This window comes from Peromyscus maniculatus, chromosome 20 (genome assembly GCF_049852395.1).
Source record: "Peromyscus maniculatus bairdii isolate BWxNUB_F1_BW_parent chromosome 20, HU_Pman_BW_mat_3.1, whole genome shotgun sequence".
Classification (NCBI taxonomy): domain Eukaryota; kingdom Metazoa; phylum Chordata; class Mammalia; order Rodentia; family Cricetidae; genus Peromyscus; species Peromyscus maniculatus.
In genome coordinates this window covers 51,640,710-51,660,332 of record NC_134871.1, presented here as the reverse complement: position 1 = coordinate 51,660,332, position 19,623 = coordinate 51,640,710, and the positions used below count along the sequence as shown (strand labels likewise).

Here is a 19,623-nt window from a genome sequence, read left to right as displayed (position 1 = left end):
CCTTGAACTTCGGGGCCTCTTCTCCCTCTGCCTCCCTAGTGCTCTGCTGAGTTTCCAAGTGTGTTCCATTATGCCCAATTTATGCCGTCCTGATGGAGCCCAGAGCTGCTTTGTGCATGCTGGGCAAACATTCTACAACAGAGTTCCATCCTTAGTCCCCACATCTCTCCTCTTAACCATGATGAAATCATCCAGGCAGAGGTTCATCGACTGCTGCAGCCTCCACCCCCACCCCCACCCCCACTCCCGCCCCCACAGAGGCGCAAGTGAAAATATCTGCCTGAGGTCGAGCACCTGTACACGCCACAGCCGTGAATCCCACAGGCCTTTTGCTCTCGCTGGCTTAGTCTGTCGCCTGTCTCCATGGGGCCCATAGGAAATGCCCAGTAAACATCTGTGTCAAATGAGTAATTTTGCTTCTGTCCTTCCAGGCTTCAGCCGTCCCTCTCTGGCTGAAGTGAAGGGCTTTGTCACTGTGACTGTGAGTTACGGCCCTCTCCCTTCATACCCTGAGGTGACCTCTGTCCGCTGCAGGAGCCTGAGCAGGAGTGATCCTGCTGTGTTGTGAAGTAGCATCTCCTTACTGACCGGCTTCCTTGGTGTGGCCCATGGGAATTTTCCCATCCCCGGCCCTTCTGGGCTGCCCTCTCCCAGGGCGAGATTCCAGTCCCTGGGTTCCCATGAGCCCTGGGCTCTTCAGCTCCAGTGTCTGACAATAGCTAAGATGCCTGGTGCATGGGCAGGGCTCCGTGGCCCTAACGATGCGTAACAGCAGCCCAGTAGTGATGGGGGGGGGGGTGTGGGCAGAGGGTTGCAGCCAAGCCTCTGGTCTTAACCTTCAAGCCGCTCTCCTATAAGAAGTGCTGACCCTGCCCAGGCTCCTCTCCATGCTCCGTCCCTCCCCCCACCTCCCCATACACCCACACTCACACCCACACCCACCTCCCCAGACTCACTTCTCTTTTGCAGCTACCCTGACGCCTACACCTTCCTGCTGTGGAGTTGCTGGCCCATAGGCAAGGGGATGGAGAGGCAACAGGCCAGAACCCCCGAGAGAGAGGCTGACTGGTTAGGGTTCTGTGTGGGTCCTCAGGATCTCCTGTGGCCAGCTTTGATTCCCTTACCATCAGCTCTGCACCATCCGCTGCCCTGGACTAGAACACCAGCCTCCTTGCCTCTCCATCCAGTCTCTGGATGTAGCCAAAGGGCCCCTCTGAATCAAGACAGTGAGATGCACACTCCAACAGGACCCCATGTCTCCCCACTGCCGGGCCTTGTTTCCAGCTGGACCCCGTCCATCTGTAGCAATGGTGCACATGTCCCAGCACCCAGCATTGGCCAGTCTGTCCCCCAGTCTGTCCAGCCCTTCGCTGTCACGGGCCTCCCCCCTGCCATTTCCTGCAGGGCATGTTTCCCTCCCCTTAAAGATGCTAAGGACATCCCTCAGCCCCTAGCCTAAGCGGGGCCCACCGTGAGGCCCACCAGGGGACTCCAGGCCCGAGCTCCTAGCTGGGAGCTCCCTCAGGTGCTCTTCAGCCCATGACCCCTGGAGAGGGGGCTGCATGTGTCACAAGACCCAGAGAGCTGGTTTGTGTGATTGACAGGGTTTAAGCGATGCTGGTGGGAGACTAATACTGGGAACCAGAGCCTGATACAGCAGGGCCATGGACAAGGCACGACCAAGCAGGGTCACAAGCAAGGGGGTCACAAGCAGGGTCGCAGCTCCCGGAAAGGAACTACAGGGAAAAAAACAGGTCCCTGGATAATCTGCAGATCCTGCCTAGGCTCTGCTTGCTTCCAGCCAGCTTAGCTCCCCAGCATGTTGCTGTCAGAGTCCAAGCTTCCTGCCCTCCTCCCCCAAGTCTCCCCATTTATGCTCCTGGGCTTTTGCTACTACTCCACCCCACCACGGGCCCCTGGACGTCACCTCTCTATCAACGCCATGTCATTTTCTTACATTTTCCCCATCATTTTTGGTGGTGACCTGTGCCGGTGGCCCCCAGGCCAGGCCTGGCATCTACCCACTCCCACGGAGCTCGGAGTAACTGGCTACCTGTCCCCACTACTCGCAACGGGGATGGGGAGGCGGGCAGGGCTGGGCAGAGGACAGGAATATGGAGGACAAGAGGGTAGCGAGACTAGGAAGTCTTTTAGGCTATCCGTGTCCTCCGTCACCACTGTGGGCATTCAATGTCTTGACCCTAGGAAGGGCAGAAGAGGAAGGAACTGGGGGGGGATGGCTAGTGGGAGCAACCGGTCTTGGTGAGGCACAGCAGAGGCCACAGGAGGCTGAGGGAGGTAGGTGACTGCTGGGTCCATCCCCTCTGCTGTCCAAGAGCAGGCTGTAGTTTGACATGCCCCCCCCCCCGCCCCCGCTCCAGCCCCCGGCGCTGGCAATGCTCAGCTGTCGTCTGCGGTGACAGATGAGTGGTTTAATACAGGAACCACAGGTGAAAGAGGTCTGAGGTTCCAGGCGAGGTTGCGGCTCCACCCCAGCGGTCCCACCCCAGCAGGCAAGGGCGGGGCCGAGGATGCGCGTCCCGTCCGGGTTTCATTCTAGACTAGAGGGGCACAGAGCCCAGACTCAACTCTCTCCCACCTGCACGCGGTGGCGACATGGACGCCAGGAAGCGCCGGACCAGAAGCCGGAGAAACCGGGACAGCCCGGTGCCCACCCCATGCGTTCAGACACTGTGCTTCGACCCTCTGGTGCGACACTGCGTGGCCTGTGAGCTCCTCCGCACGCCGGACCCTCCTCGGCACGGTAAGCAAGGCCACGGTGACAGGCGGGACCCGGCCCAAGGTCCCCAGCCCGGCAGGGCCACGTGCCCCCGCTGCTGATCCTGGGGCCAGCGCTCCCCCATGGCCCTCACCGCCCGTCTCTCTCTGTCCCTGCCCCCCGCCCAGCCTTCGGTCCCTCCGTCCCCCGCCCTCCATCCGCATCCCCTTCGCCATCAGCGCCCGGGACAGCGCTGCAGCCGCAGGAGTCGGTGGGCATGGGGCCGGGGACTGACGCGACGCTGCCGCTGCCCGGGCTCCTCTTCGGCGCCCCCGCGCTCCTGGGACTGGTGCTGCTGGTGCTGCTGGTGGCCCTGGTGACCTGGAGGTGGTGGCAGCAGCGCAGGATGGCCTCCCCGGACATCCCAGACGGAGTCCAGGAAGGTGAGAACCGTGTCTGGGGGAGCGCAATGGCGGCTGGGAGTGGGGCGCACAACTCTGGGTGATTAGGGGAGGTCCAGGACCAGGACCCAGGACTGAGGGGGTCTTGAAGAGTCAGCTCTGAGGCTGTCAAGTGCGCAAGGAGGACGACTCCTCTCAAGCCTTAATCCAAGAAAGGACTCAGAGCCCAGGACAGATGTTTGGGGATGAAAGCTCCCTTTGGGAGCCCGAGGGGCCTGGTCCTATGTTATGTCCAATAGACTGGCCAGACACCCCTCTCCCCCTGTCAGCATCCCCCACCCCTTCATTTTTTCAAGTCTCTGGACTCAGCACTTCCTGTCCTGAAGACTTGTCATGTGCTGTTCCACTTCCTCCACTGAGGGCTGTTCCAGAGGAGGCTTCTAGAACAGGCAGGGAGGCTATGATTCAATCCTAACCTGCCTTACCTGGTCCCTCACCTACCCCAGAGTCCCTGGACAATGTCTACGTGTCCTCCCCAGAAACCCTTCACGCCTCCGCTCCCGTCTGGCCTACCCCCAAAGAAGATGCAGACACCACCCTGCCAGGCCATAGCATCCCAGTGCCAGCCACGGAACTGGGCTCCACTGAGCTGGTGACCACCAAGACAGCCGGCCCTGAAGAATAGCAGCTGTGGAGGGAACTGAGGGAGCCCTATGGAGTTTTTGGACTCTCACCCGAGGGCTTGGAAAAGGAGTTCAGCTCTTCAGGGACGGAGCCCATTGCCCAGAGGGAACCCAGCAGAACCACAGACACTACAGGCCCCAGGCTCCCACCAGCATGAGACTGTTTTTGTGCTAGCCTTTGGCTCGAGAACATTCCATTTTTGAGGTTGTTTTTAAGCTCTTGTGCCTTCAGTGGTTGGGTAGGCTTGAGTGTTGGATGTTAATCTCTTCGAAGAGGCAGAGACTGGACACTTGATCTCTTTCTACAAAATCTGCGTGGTGGACTGGAGAAATGGCCCAGCAGTTAGGTTCATGAACTGTTCTTGTAGAGGACTCCAGTTGTTCAGTTTCCCAGCATAAATGTCTGGCAGCTCACAACCATCTGTAACTTCAGTCTTAGAGAGATCCAAAGCCTCCAAAGGTACCAACCTCATTCGCTTGCACACACACACACACACACACACACACACCACACACACACACACACACACACACCACACACACACACACACACACACACACACCACACACACACACACACACACAGTTTAAAATGTTAAAAACAGGGACTGGAAAGATGGCTCAGTGGTTAGGAGTGCTTACTGCTGTTCCAGAGGACCAGAGTTTAATTCCCAGCATGCACTTCAGGTGACTCATTACTGACTTTAACTCTTGCTTCCGGGGATCAGATGCCTGGACTCCATGGGCATCTTCATTCCCATGTACAGACCCCCACACACTTACAAATTACAAAATACAGGTTGGATGTGGTGGCGCACGCCTTTAATCCTAGCACTGAGGAGGAGGCAGAGGCAGGCGGATCTCTGTGAGTTGGAGACCAGCCTGGTCTACAGAACAAGTTCCAGGCTAGCCAGAGCTATATAGTTGAGATCAAGTCTCAAAATAATAGTAATAAAATTTTTTTTTTTTTTTTTTTTTTTTTTTGGTTTTTCGAGACAGGGTTTCTCTGTGTAGCTTTGCGCCTTTCCTGGAACTCACTTGGTAGCCCAGGCTGGCCTCGAACTCACAGAGATCCGCCTGGCTCTGCCTCCCGAGTGCTGGGATTAAAGGCGTGCGCCACCACCGCCCGGCTTCTATAAAAATTTTTTTAAATTTTGATTTTTTCCCTGTAATTATTATTATTTTTAGATAATTAATCTCACTCTGGTGTTTAAAAGTGGTATGCTTGGAAGGTCAGGGAAAGTCACCAGGACGAAGCAGTAAGTAGCACCAAGCGCCCCTTCTCTCTGGCCCTGTGATTACTGTGCCCACTCTGGGCTCTGCCAGCAAGAGGGCTATCATCAGATGTGGGCCCTTGAACCTTCAGGACTGTGAGCTAAGTCAACCTTATTTCTTTGTAAATTTATTTAGCCTTAGCGTTTTGTTACAAGACTATAAGACAGACTGACACAGGCACTGTGAGCAAGAGCCTTTCCTTGTAGCAGGGAAGGTGCCATTACGCCAGAATTAATCTGAATAAAGGCCGGCGGGAAGATGCTCAGCCTGTATCTGGGTGTTTCTCCGTCTCTTGCTTTGAGAGCTCTCCTGCTTTGACGCTGATGCAGGGGACTGGCAACGAGCTGATGGTTTGATTTGGGTATTTAGTGCAAGGTTCTCTGGAATTTTCATTTTTCATAGCACTGGGGACCAGGCCCATGCTAAACAAGTGGTCTACACCGAGCTACATCTCAACCGTCAGGTCCATTTTTAGAAATAACCTGGGAGTTGGGGGAAATGACTGGTCTGAGCTGTCCTGAGTCTCAGGTGTCAGCAACCCAGGAATAACCGTGGATTTCTTTGGCTCCGTCTGCTGGGACAGAAGATGCCATCTTCACCCCAGTGGCAATTTCTAGAGCCATAGGAAGAAATCTGTAGTCTCAGGCTGGAGTCTAAACTCCAGCTGAAGGGACATCACGGTGGTATTCTCCCCCAGAGGGCACCTGGGGCCCAGTGCACCCCAGTGGCAATTTCTAGAGCCATAGGAAGAAATCTGTAGTCTCAGGCTGGAGTCTAAACTCCAGCTGAAGGAACACCACGGTGGTATTCTCCCCCAGAGGGCACCTGGGGCCCAGTGTCCCCAGGGCACAGCCCGCTTGGCCGCACATAGGGCCGTGGCCTATAGGACTCCTTCATAGAGAGGCCGGGGCAGCCCATTGGCTCTGAAGCAGGCTGAGCTGAGGTCCTTTGTGTTCCCTCTGTGGACCGTTCACCCCTTGAACTGGGCTTTCTTGGTCAAAGCTTGTGCTAACCCCAGGCTCGACATCACCCCCATGGAACCTGTTCCCTGACAGTGTGCTCTTCGCTCTGAAGCTACACATCCTCTCTATCCAATTCCGGGGCACCCTGCACTCATGGGCAGCCATCTGTCTCCTGCCTGCCCTCCTCATGGTGAAGCTTGTGGGAACTTGTCGCCGCTTAGCCTCTGCTGGGAGGAGCACTGGCCCGGGAGTCAGAAATGGAATCCCTCTGTGTTGGCTGAGCTCTGTTCCTGCCTGCCAGTCTCTCTGTCTAGAAAACAGTAGCTAGTGGGTGGCGTTTAGAGCCTCCAGGACCTGGACATCCATTTCCAAGATGCCCCTCTCTCCAGGGGGCTAGGTGAGTAGGATGAGGTTGGATGGCAAACAGTGAGTGACAGGTGTCAGTCAAACCCTTGCTGTCCACTCTAGCCTGGGGCTGGAAAAGTCTGAGCTGTCCCCGGCCACCTGTATCAGCTGTAGCGGGGGGACCTAGGTTCTGGAGGTAAAAAGGACTATGAAACCCCTGTGGGGCCACGGCATGCAAACCTTTGGCCCCTCTTCATCCCAGCTAAGCCTCTGGCTGGTACACGGTCTCCCCTCAACCTGTTTCTTTTGAAGAAAATGGGGGGATGGATAAAGTTCTCTTCCTGGTCTCTGGCCCCTAAAGGAGAAGGGCTGAAGGAAGCTGAGAGAAGTCTCACACATCCCCATTTCACAGATGAGGAAAGCGAGGCCTACATAGGGAGAGAACCTGCCCTCGCCATCATAATCAAACAAAAAGGAATCTCTTGCCAGGAAAAGCAAGTGGAGGGTACGAGGAGTAGGGACACTGTCCCCTCCCCCAAGGGCAGGCAGTGAAATCAGCACCTTCCCGTTGGCCGTTGGCCATAGGTGTTGCTTTCTGGGGAAAGAAACCCTAACCCTAACCCTTCCATTCTGCACTTTGTTTTCATTAACAACACCTGGAAGGAGAAGGGATTCCTGTTTGGTTTTAAAAAGTATTAAAAATAAGCCAGGCACTTGGGAGGCAGAGGCAGGCGGATCTCTGTGTGTTCGAAGCCCGCCTGGTCTACTAAGCAAATCCCAAGACAGCCAGGGCTGTTACACAGAGTGGTGTGTGGGGGGAGGAACGGAGGAATCGAGATACTCCCTTTGCATGTGAGCTGGAAAGTACATTGTGATAATGCAGAGTGGAGGCTGCTGGGAAGAGCTGACCATGGCCCAAAGAGCTGGCTTCTGTGTGTGCCGTGTGCGTGGTTCACCGCCATAATCATTGCAGTCTTAAAAGTTCCCCATCTTGGGTCAAGATGGCTCACCGGGTCAGGGCGCTGGCTGCCAAGCCTGGCAACCTGAGTTTGATCCTGGAGCCCACGTGGCGGAAGGGGAGGGCTGACTCCCACAAGTTGCCCCCCGCCCTCTGCAAGTGTGTACTGTCCCCCCATACCTTTCCCTTTAAGTTCCATCCCGATCGTCACACACAGCAGGGTCTGTCTTTAAATACTCCCAGTTGGGTTTTTCAACAGTTGTCAAGTTTTCCATGAAGCATCTGGTCCTTTGCAGGCTCTGCAGGCGTCTCGGGCCCAGACCAAGTGCCTCCTTCTGCAAAAACCTCTGCGTGGTCTCTGTTTCCAGAAGGACCGCAGTGACAATGGCCTTGGCCTTTCTTTTTTCTTTCTTTTTCTTTTTTTGGTTTTTCGAGACAGGGTTTCTCTGTGTCGAAACCCTGGTGCCTGTCCTGGATCTCGCACTGTAGCCCAGGCTGGCCTTGAACTCACAGAGATCCACCTGGCTCTACCTCCTGAGTGCTGGGATCAAAGGCGTGTGCCACCACCCCAGGCTTGACCTTTCTAATGACCTCTGTGGGTGACGCCCCTTTCCTGATGGCTAGGACAAGATTTCATATCTGCAAGCGTGATTATGTGATTCCGAGACACAAATCACAACCAGCGAAGGGGCTGAGTTTTATTGGGGTTCCTGCCCCTACCTGGTCTGCCTACCCAACAGGGGGTCACCTACCCAAGCTAGGTTCTTGGGAGTGGCTGGACCCCACGTCTTGTTTTCATCACTACTCCAAGACCTGTCTTTGGCGTTAGTTTTGGCCCAAGGTAGATTCTGGAAGACACACTGGATGAAGTGGGGACAGAGGGAGACAGCCCGACACCCCCTAGCCTGCTTCTGTCTGGGGTTTCCTTTGGAGGGTCTGGTTTCCCCAAGGTCCCCAGGGACTAACAGGTGGGGGCAGAGGGCAGAAGTCTCAGTTCCTCTTGGTGTTTCCTGCAGGCTGTTTTCACTTCCTGCCTGGCAGCTCCGGGCCTGGGTGCTCAAAGTGGAGGTGGGGACCCACTAGCGAAGCCAGATAAGAAGGCCTGCTGACCATCCCCCCCACCCCCGCCCCCAACCTCCTCTTCGTCAGCAGAGATGAACAGACAGGACCGTCCTTAGAAAGTTGGTCTGCCTGTCGTCCCTGCCTCCGCGATGGGAGAACTCTATCTGCGCAGCTCAGGAAGTCAGCGACAGACCACCAGCCGCAGCCTAGGGGGTCGGAATAGAGGGGCGGGGCGGGGCCTGGGGCGGGGTCAAGGAGAGGCGGGGTTGCAGGAAAGGGGTGTGACCAGAGGCCAAGCCAAGGGGTGGGGTCAAGGGCGGAGACTGATAAAGGGCAGGTCGGGTCTGAGGCAACTGGACCTTCTTGTTTTGTTTTAAGACGCGGTCTCCAGTAGTCCAGGCTAGCCTCAAACTCGCTGCGTGGTGGAGAATGGCCCTGAACTCCTGATCTGGTCAACCCCTTTACAAATGATGATGTTCGCTGCCGCGCCAAGCTTTTTTTTTTTTTCTTTTCGTGCTGCTGAAGATGGAATCCCTTGAGCTCACCAGGCTAGCTCCCTGCCGCTAAGTACAAACCCCTACTCCCCTCTCGCTCTCTCCACGAGGGGTCCCTGTCTCCAGGCGCTTCCAGAGAACTGCGCTTCCGGAGCACACACACTAGGACGTGGTACAAATGACAGGAATCAGGACACCCCCACATGCTACTTTCTGAGCTTGACTCGGTAGAGTTGCCCCCCTGGGCGTGGGCTTCCTGGGCTGGAAGGACTTTCCTGACCCCGTGGCCGCACTGTCTAGTCGCCATCCAGCCCCGTCCTCACCAGCTCTGGTCTCTGGAGGCTCCTGAAGGACACTAATCAGAAGGGTGCAAGCACAGGGAGGTTACCTGAGCCTCCCAGGCAGGAGAAGGCAGAGGCCAGGATACAGTGCATAAATATTGGGGCAGGCAGGCTGAGTTTCAGAGCCCAGCTCCCCCACCCCCCACCCCAATCCTGCTGCTCCCTTGAGACCTCAGGAGCCCGATCGCCCCCTCCCTCCCACAGGCAGCTGGAGCCTGAGTCACGAGCTGCCTCTCAGGAGACAAAGGCAGCCCAGGGCCCTCCCTCCAGACCCCCTCCTGGTGTCAGCATCTGTACTAGCAGGGAGTCTAACATCCCTAGAACCTCTGGGGGAAATGGAAGAACTTAGGCGCTGCCTTCTGACTTGAGTGGCAGCTGATGTCACATCGCTATCTTCTGCAGGGCCACCCCCAGGTGGCTGCCCATATTAGGTGTTTCCAGGCCTTTTCGCGCCTCCTGGTAGAGGGATGGATGGGTCCACCTAGAGCGGGAACTGTAACCTAGTCAAGCATCGCTCCACAATGAACAGAAACACCATCACAAGAACAGCCATCCTGGGGAGGCCTTCTGCACTGGCTGGCGATGTGCGGGTCAGGGGAAGAAATGCTTCCCTGGGACACTGAGGGCTTCTAGCCGCCGCCATATACTGAGCTGGCCCACGGCAGGCTCCGGGCTTGCAGGACGGCTCCAGGTCAGCCCCTGGCTTCTCCTGGCTTTGTGCCAGCAAGTCACTTCCTCTCCCCTGTTCTTAGGTTTCTGTCTAGTAAATTCCAAACCTTCCTGTCCACCGCCGCCGCCGCACAGAGTGGAAGACGGGTCACCTAACATCTCAGATGGGGACACTGGGGCCCAACACAAGCTTTTGCTGATGCCCACAGAATGTCGGGCTCCCACAGCCAGTCAGGCGGTGAAATGCCCATGTAAACCCACAGTGCAGGGAAGTCCCTGAGAGTCACCCTTGCCCCTGACATGCCCCCTCTCTCTCTCACACACACACATCCAGGAGCACACCCCGCCTGCACACTTACACTCAGCTGCCAGCCCTGGGAGCTGGGGGGGGGCGGGGCGGGTGCCCTTCAGGCAGACACTCGGCTCTTCTTGCCCGCCCCGTGGGGCTCACTGCAGATGCCAGAGGTTATTTTAAGCCTGGATCAATGGACGATTTTTTGGTGACACAGGCTTGGGAGGGGAAAGACAGGGGGCGGGTGCCCCAGAGCCTTGCTGTGATCAGAGACCCTGGGGTCCGGGATAAAGAGGTCTGTCTGTCCTTCACTGAACTGCATTATCCTTAGAACTGGTAGCTCTGCCCGTGGCCGTGTTCCTGAAGTGGGGTGTCAGCTGCATGGACAGTCAGACCCCAGAACACAGACCAGCTGTGTCTTGTATCTCTCTCCCGCTGCCCCTCACCCCAAGAGCACGTGTCCATACAGACAGGCATTGAGTGTTTGGCACAGACCTTGTAGTTGATGGCCTTTGCGGTTGTTGACTGACCATAGAATCCATAGAGTCGGGCTAAGATTGGGGAGAGAGCTGGGGATGGGGTGAGGTTTGGACATCGGTCCCTGTGTAGGATGGGGAACTGGAATCAGTTCCTTTGCTGGCCCGACAGAATCGCTCTACACTACAGGTATTTGCTGGTCCTGAGGAGTCAATATGAGGTCAAGCGCTGAGCAAACACCAGCACAATAGGCTAAGAGAGGGCCCCAGAAGAGGAGGAACAAGGGCAGACTCCACCTAGGAAGACAGCACAGTCCCAGAGCGCTGCTCAGAAATGGGGTTGGAGAGAGAGCACCCTCAGAGCCCCTGCAGCCCCAAGGTCAGCTCGGCAGGGTGACAGGAACCTAAGTACACAGCACAGTTGGTGGCGTTTGCCCCATCTTTAGGAAAGCCAGGGAAGGGAGCAGGAAAAAGGATGCATCAGAAAGCACAGCTCCTAAGTTCCGAACGAACAGAGCAACAAAAACCCGAACTAAAAACCAGTCCCAACAGAGGTGGTGATGTGCGTGCGATCCGCTTTTGGCGATGGGATTAAAGCTCGTCATGTCCCTGCCCATCTTGCCCCCCCACCTTCTAAATGACAATGTAGAAAGTCTTTATGGGGCTGGGGGGAGGGGGGTCTGGCTGGAAATCACATGGGTATGTGTGCATGTGTATGGGGAGGGGACTGGTCATTTTTAGCTAGGGGTAAATGGAGCTGGCCTGACAGGCACGGGGCGGGTGGTCGCCCCCCTTCCTGCTTTAACCCACTAATAGCCTGCCAGCCCCTCATCTCTCCCAGCAGAAGGACGCGATCCTCCTTAAGATGTAAATCCTTCCTCTTCCTCCGCTATACTCGCCATTTTCATAAGCTGATTCCAGGCTCCAAAGAGGGAGGGAGAGAAGGGAGGAGGAAAGCCCCTAGGGTGGGTGAATTCTTCATCATACAGGAGTTAGAAGCAAGGGTCTCACTCTTTCAGCAGATATTGACAGGCACCCGCCTGTGCTGGGACAGAGGGACACTGGGGTGAATTGGAAACCTAGTCCTTGTCCTCCTGGTGTCCCCATCTGGACATCGAGAAGTGGCCTGATAATCTCTTCCTCCTGGAAGGAATGGATTGTGAATCCTGCCCTTCAGGAAAAGGTCTTGATTTATTTCACTGTTTTGTTTGTTTGTTTGTTTGGTTGGTTGGTTGGTTTTGGTTTTGAGATAAGGTCTCCTATGGTTCAGGCTCCCTTGTTTTGTTTTGGTTTTGGTTTTTCAAGACAGGGTTTCTCTGTGTAGTCTTGGCTATCCTAGAACTCACTCTGTAGACCAGGCTGTCTTGAAACTCAGAGATCTGCCTGCCTAGGCCTCTGGCCAGCCGAGTGCTGGGATTAAAGGTGTGTGCCACCAGTGCCCAGCTCGGTCTTGAACTCCTAAACCTACAGGTATGTGCCACCAAACCCAAATTGCTAGCTTTCTTTCCTTCCTTCTTTCTTTTCTTGAGGCAGGGTTTTCCAGTAAAGACTGGAACTCACCATGTAGACCAATTCAGCCTCAAGCAACACCCCTGCTTCATCAGTGAGCGGTGTGACACTATTTTGTTCTGTTTGCATTTTGAGACAGGGTAGCCCAGGATGTTCAAAGTCGTGGGTCCAAGTGGTCTACCCACTTCAGCCTCCCGAGTCTACAGAACTGCTTCATCATTGCAGGTACCAGGAAAACCTTTTGATTTTACCAGTAACCACTGAAGCAGGGAGAAGCAAGGCCCAGCATCGGGGTCACATTCCCCTTAAAAACTCAACAGGGGTTGGAGGGGGTGGGCGAAGATTGGGTCCTGCCCTGACATTCTTTCCCTCAGCTTGTGAAAGGACCTGGGAGTGGGAGACCAAGGACGTACAGGAGAGTGCGACTGACCTGGTCCTCAGGACTTGGTCAGCCTTCTAAGGCAGAGACTGGGGAGGGGAGCAGACCACTGAGGGCTCTGGCCTGGCTGTGCCCAGAACTGGGATATCCCAGGACCCCAGCCAAAAGTCTCTAGGTTTTGGTAGCAGGGCGCATGCTCTGGGGCAGACCAGCGAGGGGTTGATCCAAGTTTGCCTCTTCACCATTTTTGTGCTGGGGGTCCTGTATTGTAGAAGGAATTCACACGATCAGAATAGATAGAAGGAAGGAACGTTGGGACGTGGGGGGGGGGGGCGGTGATGCGGTGATGGTGCCGACCCTTCCTGGCCTATTCCAGGCTGCTTTGATCTCTATGCCTCTGTCCCCTTACTTAAAAAGAAGGGAACCTCTCATCCAAGGCCAGATCCGACTCCCCAGAGCCCTAAGATGAGCCCCCTCGAGGGTCCATTTCAGACAATTTGAGGGAGGCCTTGGAGAGGGTCCCTGGTGGGGCGCGCCCGCAGCGCTGGCCCTACAGAAGCCCTCCCTCCCGGCGCAGCGGCCGCGCTCCTCCCCCGGTTCTGCCTCCCTCCCGCCCTCCTCCCCTCGCTCCCTCTCCCGCCCTTCCGAGCCCGCGCCGAGCCCGCGCCAGAGCCGGAGCCAGAGCGCGGGCAGCGCGGAGCGGGCGGCGGGAAGGTAGCGGTGTCCGGCGACCCGCCGCCCGGCTCAGTCCCCGAAAGACCCCGGCCCCGCCCGCCCGCCGGGGCCAGAGGGAGCCGGGGACGGCGCCGGCGAGCACCCGCCGCCGGGCTCCACCGTGAGCAGTCCGAGGTGAGCCCCGGAGGAGGGCGCGCCCACCGGAGGTCCAGCCCAGCGCACTCCACACGGAGCTCACTTGGGTCTGGAGCCGCGGACGGACCAGGAGGCGTCGGCCCGGAGCCAGCGCGGACAGCCGGGCGACCGGTCCCGGAGGGCGCGGGGGAGCCGGGCAGAGCGGCCGCGCGCCGAGCCATGCGCGGGGCGCAATAGCAGGAGGCGCCGGCTGCATGGAGCGCGCTGGGGCGCGGGGACAGCGCGGTGGCCGGCGCCTGCATGGGCTCCCGCTCGCATTCCGGCTGGCGCTGCTGCTGGCTGGGTCGCCGTCGGGCCGCGCGGGGGCTCCCGAGGCGCAGGAGCCCGCAGCCTCGGGCACCGCGGCTCCGGAGGGAGGCGACCGCTGCCGCGGCTACTACGACGTGATGGGCCAGTGGGACCCGCCCTTCAACTGCAGCTCGGGTGTCTACAGCTTCTGCTGCGGCACGTGCGGCTACCGCTTCTGCTGCCACGACGGCCCGCGCCGCCTGGACCAGAGCCGCTGCTCCAACTACGACACGCCGGCCTGGGTGCAGACTGGCCGGCCGCCCGCCCGCACCCGTGACACAGCCGCCCCGCGCGATCCGGGCCGCGAGCGCAGCCACACTGCGGTCTACGCGGTGTGCGGTGTCGCCGCGCTACTCGTGCTGATTGGCATCGGGGCACGCCTGGGCCTGGAGAGAGCGCACAGCCCGCGCGCTCGGCGCACGGTGACCAGGTGAGCGCGCCCTCCAGCCCGCCGCGCGTGCCCTCACCGTCCCCGCCTGGGTCCAAATTCCCCTGCAACTGCACCCTTCTCGACCCCCCCTGTAACTCTAGGCTTCTTGGCAGCCTCTTCTCCCTTTTTGCTTTTGTTTCTTCTGGATCTCTCTCTCCTGCCCCCGCAGGAGCTACCTGATATCCTCTCCCCTTGACCTTCCCTGCCTATCCTGGGCTCTGGGTCGTTCTCCTTGTAGCTCTAAACCTCTTCTACGCAAGACAAAAATTCGGCGTCCAGGGGAGGGGGCATGCATGGACGATGGCCAGGCAGGACACGGACTGGGGCAGTATCGAGGGTGGTCCTGGGCGGAGAGAAGGGAGAGGGTGGTGCTTGGCCGGTTCCCCTGCTGCGTCTCCCACTTTCCCCTCCCTCCCTCCCACCTCCATCCATTTCTCCAACCCAGTGTGACTCAAACCTGACCTTCATTCCTTGGAGTTTCAGACGCGCGTCCCCTCAATAGCCCCCAGGCAAAGGTCTGTCTCTCCGGTTGCTCAGATGGGACTCAAGTGTTGGAGGAAATAGAGACCTGTGTGTTTCGGAGATCTGCCAGGTGCTGGCTCAAGTTTTGAGCTTATTTTGAATTTTCAGCCGGATGGGAATGCTGAGATTCTGTCCTGACCCTGGAGCTCTCTCTCCACCTCCGCCGCTTATGTCCCCAGCAAATCCCGTGTTCTGCTTGTGTGCTCTCCCTAACCACCCACGTCCCAGCCTGGTCAGACTGTTGACACCACGTGCAACAGGCTGCCATCGGGAGTGACAGCAGAGAGAGGTCCCCCTCTCCCAACCTGGTGGACCAGATGTGGATGTCTCAGGGGCAGAGCACGAGACTTGTTGCCACCGGACCACTTAGCCCATCCCTTCCAGACAGCTGGAGGGCAGAACTGGGATGGGATCCTGTATTTCTCCCCTAGCTACTGAATGGCCAGCATGAGTGTTTAGTGTGTGTGTGTGTGTGTGTGTGTGTGTGTGTGTGTGTGTGTGTGTGTGTGTTCTGAATGCTGCCGAGGCTCAGCCCCTGAATTTGGGATCTCTGGTGCAGGACAGAGGTAGCAGTGGGTCAGAGAAGCAATGGGAGCTGAGACCCATTGGGGTGGAGGGGTGGTTGGGCTAGTCCATGCCGGCTTGTTCATGTGCAACACCTGTCTGCAAATTCCGATCTGGTTATATGCCCATAAGAATGTGCCTTGACTCTCCTCTTTGGGCTCCTAGGCGGGTGTGTTCTGAACCCCTGCCCAAATTTCTTTTTGATTCTGCCATGCTGATACAGATGGCTAAGGAGAGGCTTCTCGGAGGGCATGGAGGGGATTGAAGCAGGCTTTGGAAGTATGTGTGTGCAAAGGCCCAGAGGCACAATAATTCCGCCTTTACTTGGGAGAACTGGATTATCAGTGCTCGTCCTGGTATGTGTCCACTCAGGCAGGCTGCAGACCCTTTTGGACCCTGCCACCCTGCAGCTGATCCTTGGCCGCTTCAGGTGTCTCCCATTATGCCTCTTCATTAATCAGTCATAGCCCAGTCCCAGAAGGAGGGTCAGACGGAGTAGGAGGGAATCATGGGTTCTGGGTACTGCAGGCAGCTGGGCTCAAGGCCGGGCTGCCTATGGGAAAGGCTCAGCCAGACACTGTCACAGCTGGGTGGGGGCTGGGTGTGCTGGGTACCCAGGGAGGCAGCTAGCCAAGGTCACACAGCCTTTGGGTGCAGGGCTGTCACAGAGGGAATCTCTTTTCTTCATTGTCTGCCTTCCTTGCCTGTGTGACAGCTAGGTCCCAGGCCCAGCAGAAACATACACTGCAGGGTGCAGGTAAGGGAGACCTTGGAGGAGGGACTCTGGCAGCATCTGAATGAATAAGAGTACGGGAGGAGCCAGGCGGTGGTGGCACGCACCTTTAATCCCAGCACCCAGGAGGCAGAGCCAGGTGGATCTCTGTGAGTTCGAGACCAGCCTGGTCTACAGAGAGAGATCCAGGACAGGCACCAAAACTACACAGAGAAACTGTCTCAAAAAATGAAAAAAAAAAAAAAGTGTGGGAGGAGGTGAAGAGAAGGGGACTGGATGCAGAGAGCTTTGCTGGGACCTCAACAGGGAGGGCCTCGGGGAGTGAACCTCGGGAAGGAACCTCAGGAAGACGAGGTGGCCCTCGTTCCATATGACCTCATTACTTGCCTGACCTGCTTTGGGAGATGGCCATCTTGGGACCACAAGTGAGGCTGACGGGTCATGCCTGGTAGGGGAAATGAGATCTCTGAGGTCAGTCACTAGAAAGGACGGAAGGGAGGGGTCCAGAGAGGTTCAAGGAACTGCCCAGAGATACAAAGTGAGACCGTGGGGGGCTGGTGAGATGGCTCAGTGGTTAAGAGCACTGGCTACTCTTTCAGAGGACTCGTAGCAACAAAAATTATTTAATGGTTGGGGGGGGGGTCACCACAACATGGGGAAGTGTATTTGAGGGTCGCAGCATGAGGAAGGTTGAGAAGCACTGGTTTATGACCACCTGTGACCCCAGTTCCAAGAATCGGATGTCCTCTTCTGGCCTCCGAGGGCACCAAGCAAGCATGTGCTACAGGCAAAACACCATATGCATAAAATAATAAAGTAAGGGGTTGGGGATTTAGCTCAGTGGTAGAGCGCTTGCCTAGCAAGCACAAGGCCCTGGGTTCGGTCCTCAGCTCCGGGGGTGGGGGGGGGGAGAATCAAAACAAAACGAAGGAGACAGTGGTGGCTCCTGCCAGCCTTATCTGGCTGATGGGGAGGCGGCGGGGGGGGGGGGGGTGTAAGTCCGCTCGGTATCTTTCCTTCTCCACAGGACACTGACAGAACTTCTCAAGCAGCCGAGCCCCCAGGAACCCCTGCCTCCACCTCTGGGCCCACACCTGGGTAACTGTGTCCAGGTCCAAATGGGTGATGGTGTTCTTCGGGGTTCCCCCCTCAACAACACAGGTGAGTAGGCTAGTGGATGGGCATCGGCCCATCTGTGGAGTCAGTGGAGGAGGTGCTGGGAGTCGGGAGAGTCGCTTGGTTGGCTAGGGAGCAGAGGTGGGACAGCGGCTGCCTGCCCTGTATGTTGCCGGTGCAGGAGCGTGATTGGGGTCTGGACCAAGCCCTGGTGGAGAGGAACCATCTCTTGGGCAAGGGTGCTGTGAGAAAGACTCCAGATTTAGGATATACTGGCTAGGGCTGTGGTTCCCAGGCTCTGGCCTGTGGGGTCTGGAACCCGCCCTCTTGGTCTTCTTGGCGGTTCCCCCAACCTTCTACATGTCGGGTTCCGGAGGAGTTCAGTGCCCTTGCATCTCTGTGGGGATTCGGCAGCGCCTTGCTAGCGAGCAAGCCATCCAATGGGGGTAGCATCCTTCCGGGCTTTGCGGCCATCGTTCATGTTTTTGTGAGCCAAGCCAGAACGTTCGGACAGCCATCCATGCTCCAAGCTGCCTGGAGCTGCTGTGGGGGAGGGCGTTGAGAAGAGGTGGTGGCGTAGGCAAGGTCGGCTTTCTTTCTCTACCCCCCGACTCCCCTCTAGACAAGAAACGCCTCAATAATGCACCTCTGGGATCTGCTACCCCGGGCCCCCCGCGCGGCCCCCGGCTGCAGGGTGGCGGCAGCCTGACATTGCAGCCCGACTACACCAAGTTCGCCACTCTCAAAGCAGCAGCCCTCAAGGCCACAGGTGAGGTGCATGTTGCTGGCGCCAGTTCCCCAGGGATGCAGGGATCCAGCCTTCTGGCCCTCAAGGGTAGCCGGCTCGGCCAATCAGAGCTCAGGACGTTCCTCAAGCAGCCAATCAAGCTCCCTCAGCAGCTGACCCCGGCTCCTAGGGCAGGTGCTGCGATGCCTGACCCGCTCCGTCCTGTCCCTCCCCCGCCCCCTGCCCCCCCCCCCCCCTGCAGAGGCTGCACCCCAGGACTTCTATCAGCGCTTTCCCTCTACCGAGCCGGCTCCGCGGACCCTCCCTGCGCGGACCCCGCGTCCTCCGGAGGACTTGCCTGCGCTGCTCGAAGCCTGTCCCTGGGCCCCTCCGGGTTACGTACCTCCCGCCGGCCCTGTCTCGTCGGTCCCCTATGCGGCCTGGACCGCGGGCCGCCCCGCGCGGCCGGTTCCCCGTGGCCACTTGGTGGCTCAGGTCTCCCCTGCGCCCCGGCGGCCCAGCCACGTGCCGCGGCGTCAGTTCAGCGTGGAGAAGCTGCCCGAGGCCTTCAGCGCGCAGCCCGCCACCTTTTACAGCAGCGCGGGCAGAGGGCCCCGGCACCTAAGCACCAACAGCAAGGCCGAGGTCACCGTCTGAAGCAGAACTGCTAGAGCCTTCTGCGTGGTCCTGGGCCCCAGGCCGTGGAGTGGCAGTGCTGGCTTCGATCCAGACGGGACTGGGGACATTTGGAGCCGGTGGCTAAAGGGGCCAAAAGGGTAGGGCCAGGTGTTCTGCCCTTGGGAACGTAGGGCTATCCGTACCTGTGTAAATAAACCCTCTAATGTGGTTCCAGTCCCAAGGGGATCATCAGTCATTGACTGTACAAGACCGTAGTGCAAGCCAGAGAGCGTGGCTCGGGTGAATGCCAAACGTTGTTGCTCAGAGCTGAAGGAGTCATAGAAGAGAGCAGGTAGGCCTGAGTCATCTTAAGGCCTGGGTTCAGGGCAGAGGGTCTGTTGGACCCCTGTGTGTGTGTGTGTGTGTGTGTGTGTGTGTGTGTGTGTGTGTGTGTGTGTGTGTGTATGTGTGTCTGTGCTCTCCTGGAGGCTAGCCCCTCCCCACCCGCAGCTGATCTCTCACTCAACGGTTTGAGTTAGCTCAGCCTGGCTGATCCTCACAGTCTGGCCCCAGGCCGGCTCCTGGCCTGCAGGCTGCTTGGCCAGATTGGCCCAGGGCCACCCCCCTAATGGGTGTGGGCCACATGGACATCTGGTGCTCAGGAGAGAGGAGCCTCCCGGGAGCTGCTCTGGGGTTAGGGGGATGGAGATGTTGGAATGCAAGCCTGGCAATGCCCCTCCCTTGGGGTGCTCCCGCTGCAGCACCCCTGCAAGGGGTTGGTTGGCACTGCCAGCTCTCTCCCCCTTCCTGCCAGAAGCTCCCAGTACCTGGCCGAGGCCCAGGGTACTGTCATAGCCTCTTTGCATCTTCCCCAAGTCCCTCAGTTCCAGGTTCTGGTGTGTGTGGGGATACCCTAGCTACAGCCAGGTGAGGTATATGCCCTTCGTTTGTTCGTTCCCAGGGTTGGCACACTGGTACTATTTGTTGCCATCTCTAATCCTAAGAGACCTGTGGGGCTGTCTGCAGATAATGAAGGTTTGCGGACCTAAGTACCTTGCCCAGGGTCACTCAGGCCACCTGCCACGCTGATGAAGGTCTTGAAGCGTGACCCTTCTGCTCAAGAGCCTTGTGTGTTCACCGGGGCTAGGCGGAGGCCAAGTGAGTGTGCTGGTTGGCCCACCTGGCTGCTC

At 57.9% G+C, this 19,623-nt stretch overlaps 2 protein-coding genes across 5 annotated transcripts; both read left to right on the top strand.

Moving 5' to 3' along the window:
* The first annotated feature begins 283 nt into the window (after nucleotides 1-283).
* On the top strand, nucleotides 284-5,363 carry Tnfrsf13c (TNF receptor superfamily member 13C). 2 transcript variants are annotated; one of them, XM_015998773.3, is made up of 3 exons: nucleotides 284-2,764; nucleotides 2,908-3,162; nucleotides 3,660-5,363. In XM_015998773.3, exons 1-3 carry the CDS (start codon nucleotides 2,617-2,619, stop codon nucleotides 3,803-3,805), a joined length of 549 nt encoding a protein of 182 aa, XP_015854259.1. In that variant the 5' UTR covers nucleotides 284-2,616; the 3' UTR covers nucleotides 3,806-5,363. The 2 variants fall into 2 exon arrangements, with proteins under 2 accessions (XP_015854259.1, XP_015854258.1); XM_015998772.3 differs by having other exon boundaries at nucleotides 1,484-2,764; nucleotides 3,627-5,361.
* A 7,884-nt stretch (nucleotides 5,364-13,247) lies between these two features.
* On the top strand, nucleotides 13,248-18,670 carry Shisa8 (shisa family member 8). Of its 3 annotated transcripts, none has more exons than XM_015998771.3 (4): nucleotides 13,248-14,153; nucleotides 17,000-17,133; nucleotides 17,711-17,857; nucleotides 18,078-18,670. In XM_015998771.3, exons 1-4 carry the CDS (start codon nucleotides 13,630-13,632, stop codon nucleotides 18,470-18,472), a joined length of 1,200 nt encoding a protein of 399 aa, XP_015854257.2. In that variant the 5' UTR covers nucleotides 13,248-13,629; the 3' UTR covers nucleotides 18,473-18,670. The 3 variants fall into 3 exon arrangements, with proteins under 3 accessions (XP_015854257.2, XP_076412521.1, XP_076412520.1); XM_076556406.1 differs by having other exon boundaries at nucleotides 18,011-18,670; XM_076556405.1 differs by lacking the exon at nucleotides 17,711-17,857.
* The last annotated feature ends 953 nt before the right edge of the window (nucleotides 18,671-19,623 follow it).

Bases quoted from the DNA above. Each gene is read 5' to 3' on its own strand.
- Tnfrsf13c (XM_015998772.3), top strand. From the start codon at position 2,617: ATGGACGCCAGGAAGCGCCGGACCAGAAGCCGGAGAAACCGGGACAGC. The intron at 2,765-2,907 runs GTAAGCAAGGCC...CCCCCCGCCCAG, and splicing joins GCCGGACCCTCCTCGGCACG to CCTTCGGTCCCTCCGTCCCC. The intron at 3,163-3,626 runs GTGAGAACCGTG...CACCTACCCCAG, and splicing joins CCCAGACGGAGTCCAGGAAG to AGTCCCTGGACAATGTCTAC.
- Shisa8 (XM_076556406.1), top strand. From the start codon at position 13,630: ATGGAGCGCGCTGGGGCGCGGGGACAGCGCGGTGGCCGGCGCCTGCAT. The intron at 14,154-16,999 runs GTGAGCGCGCCC...CCTTCTCCACAG, and splicing joins GCTCGGCGCACGGTGACCAG to GACACTGACAGAACTTCTCA. The intron at 17,858-18,010 runs GTGAGGTGCATG...CTCCTAGGGCAG, and splicing joins AGCAGCCCTCAAGGCCACAG to GTGCTGCGATGCCTGACCCG.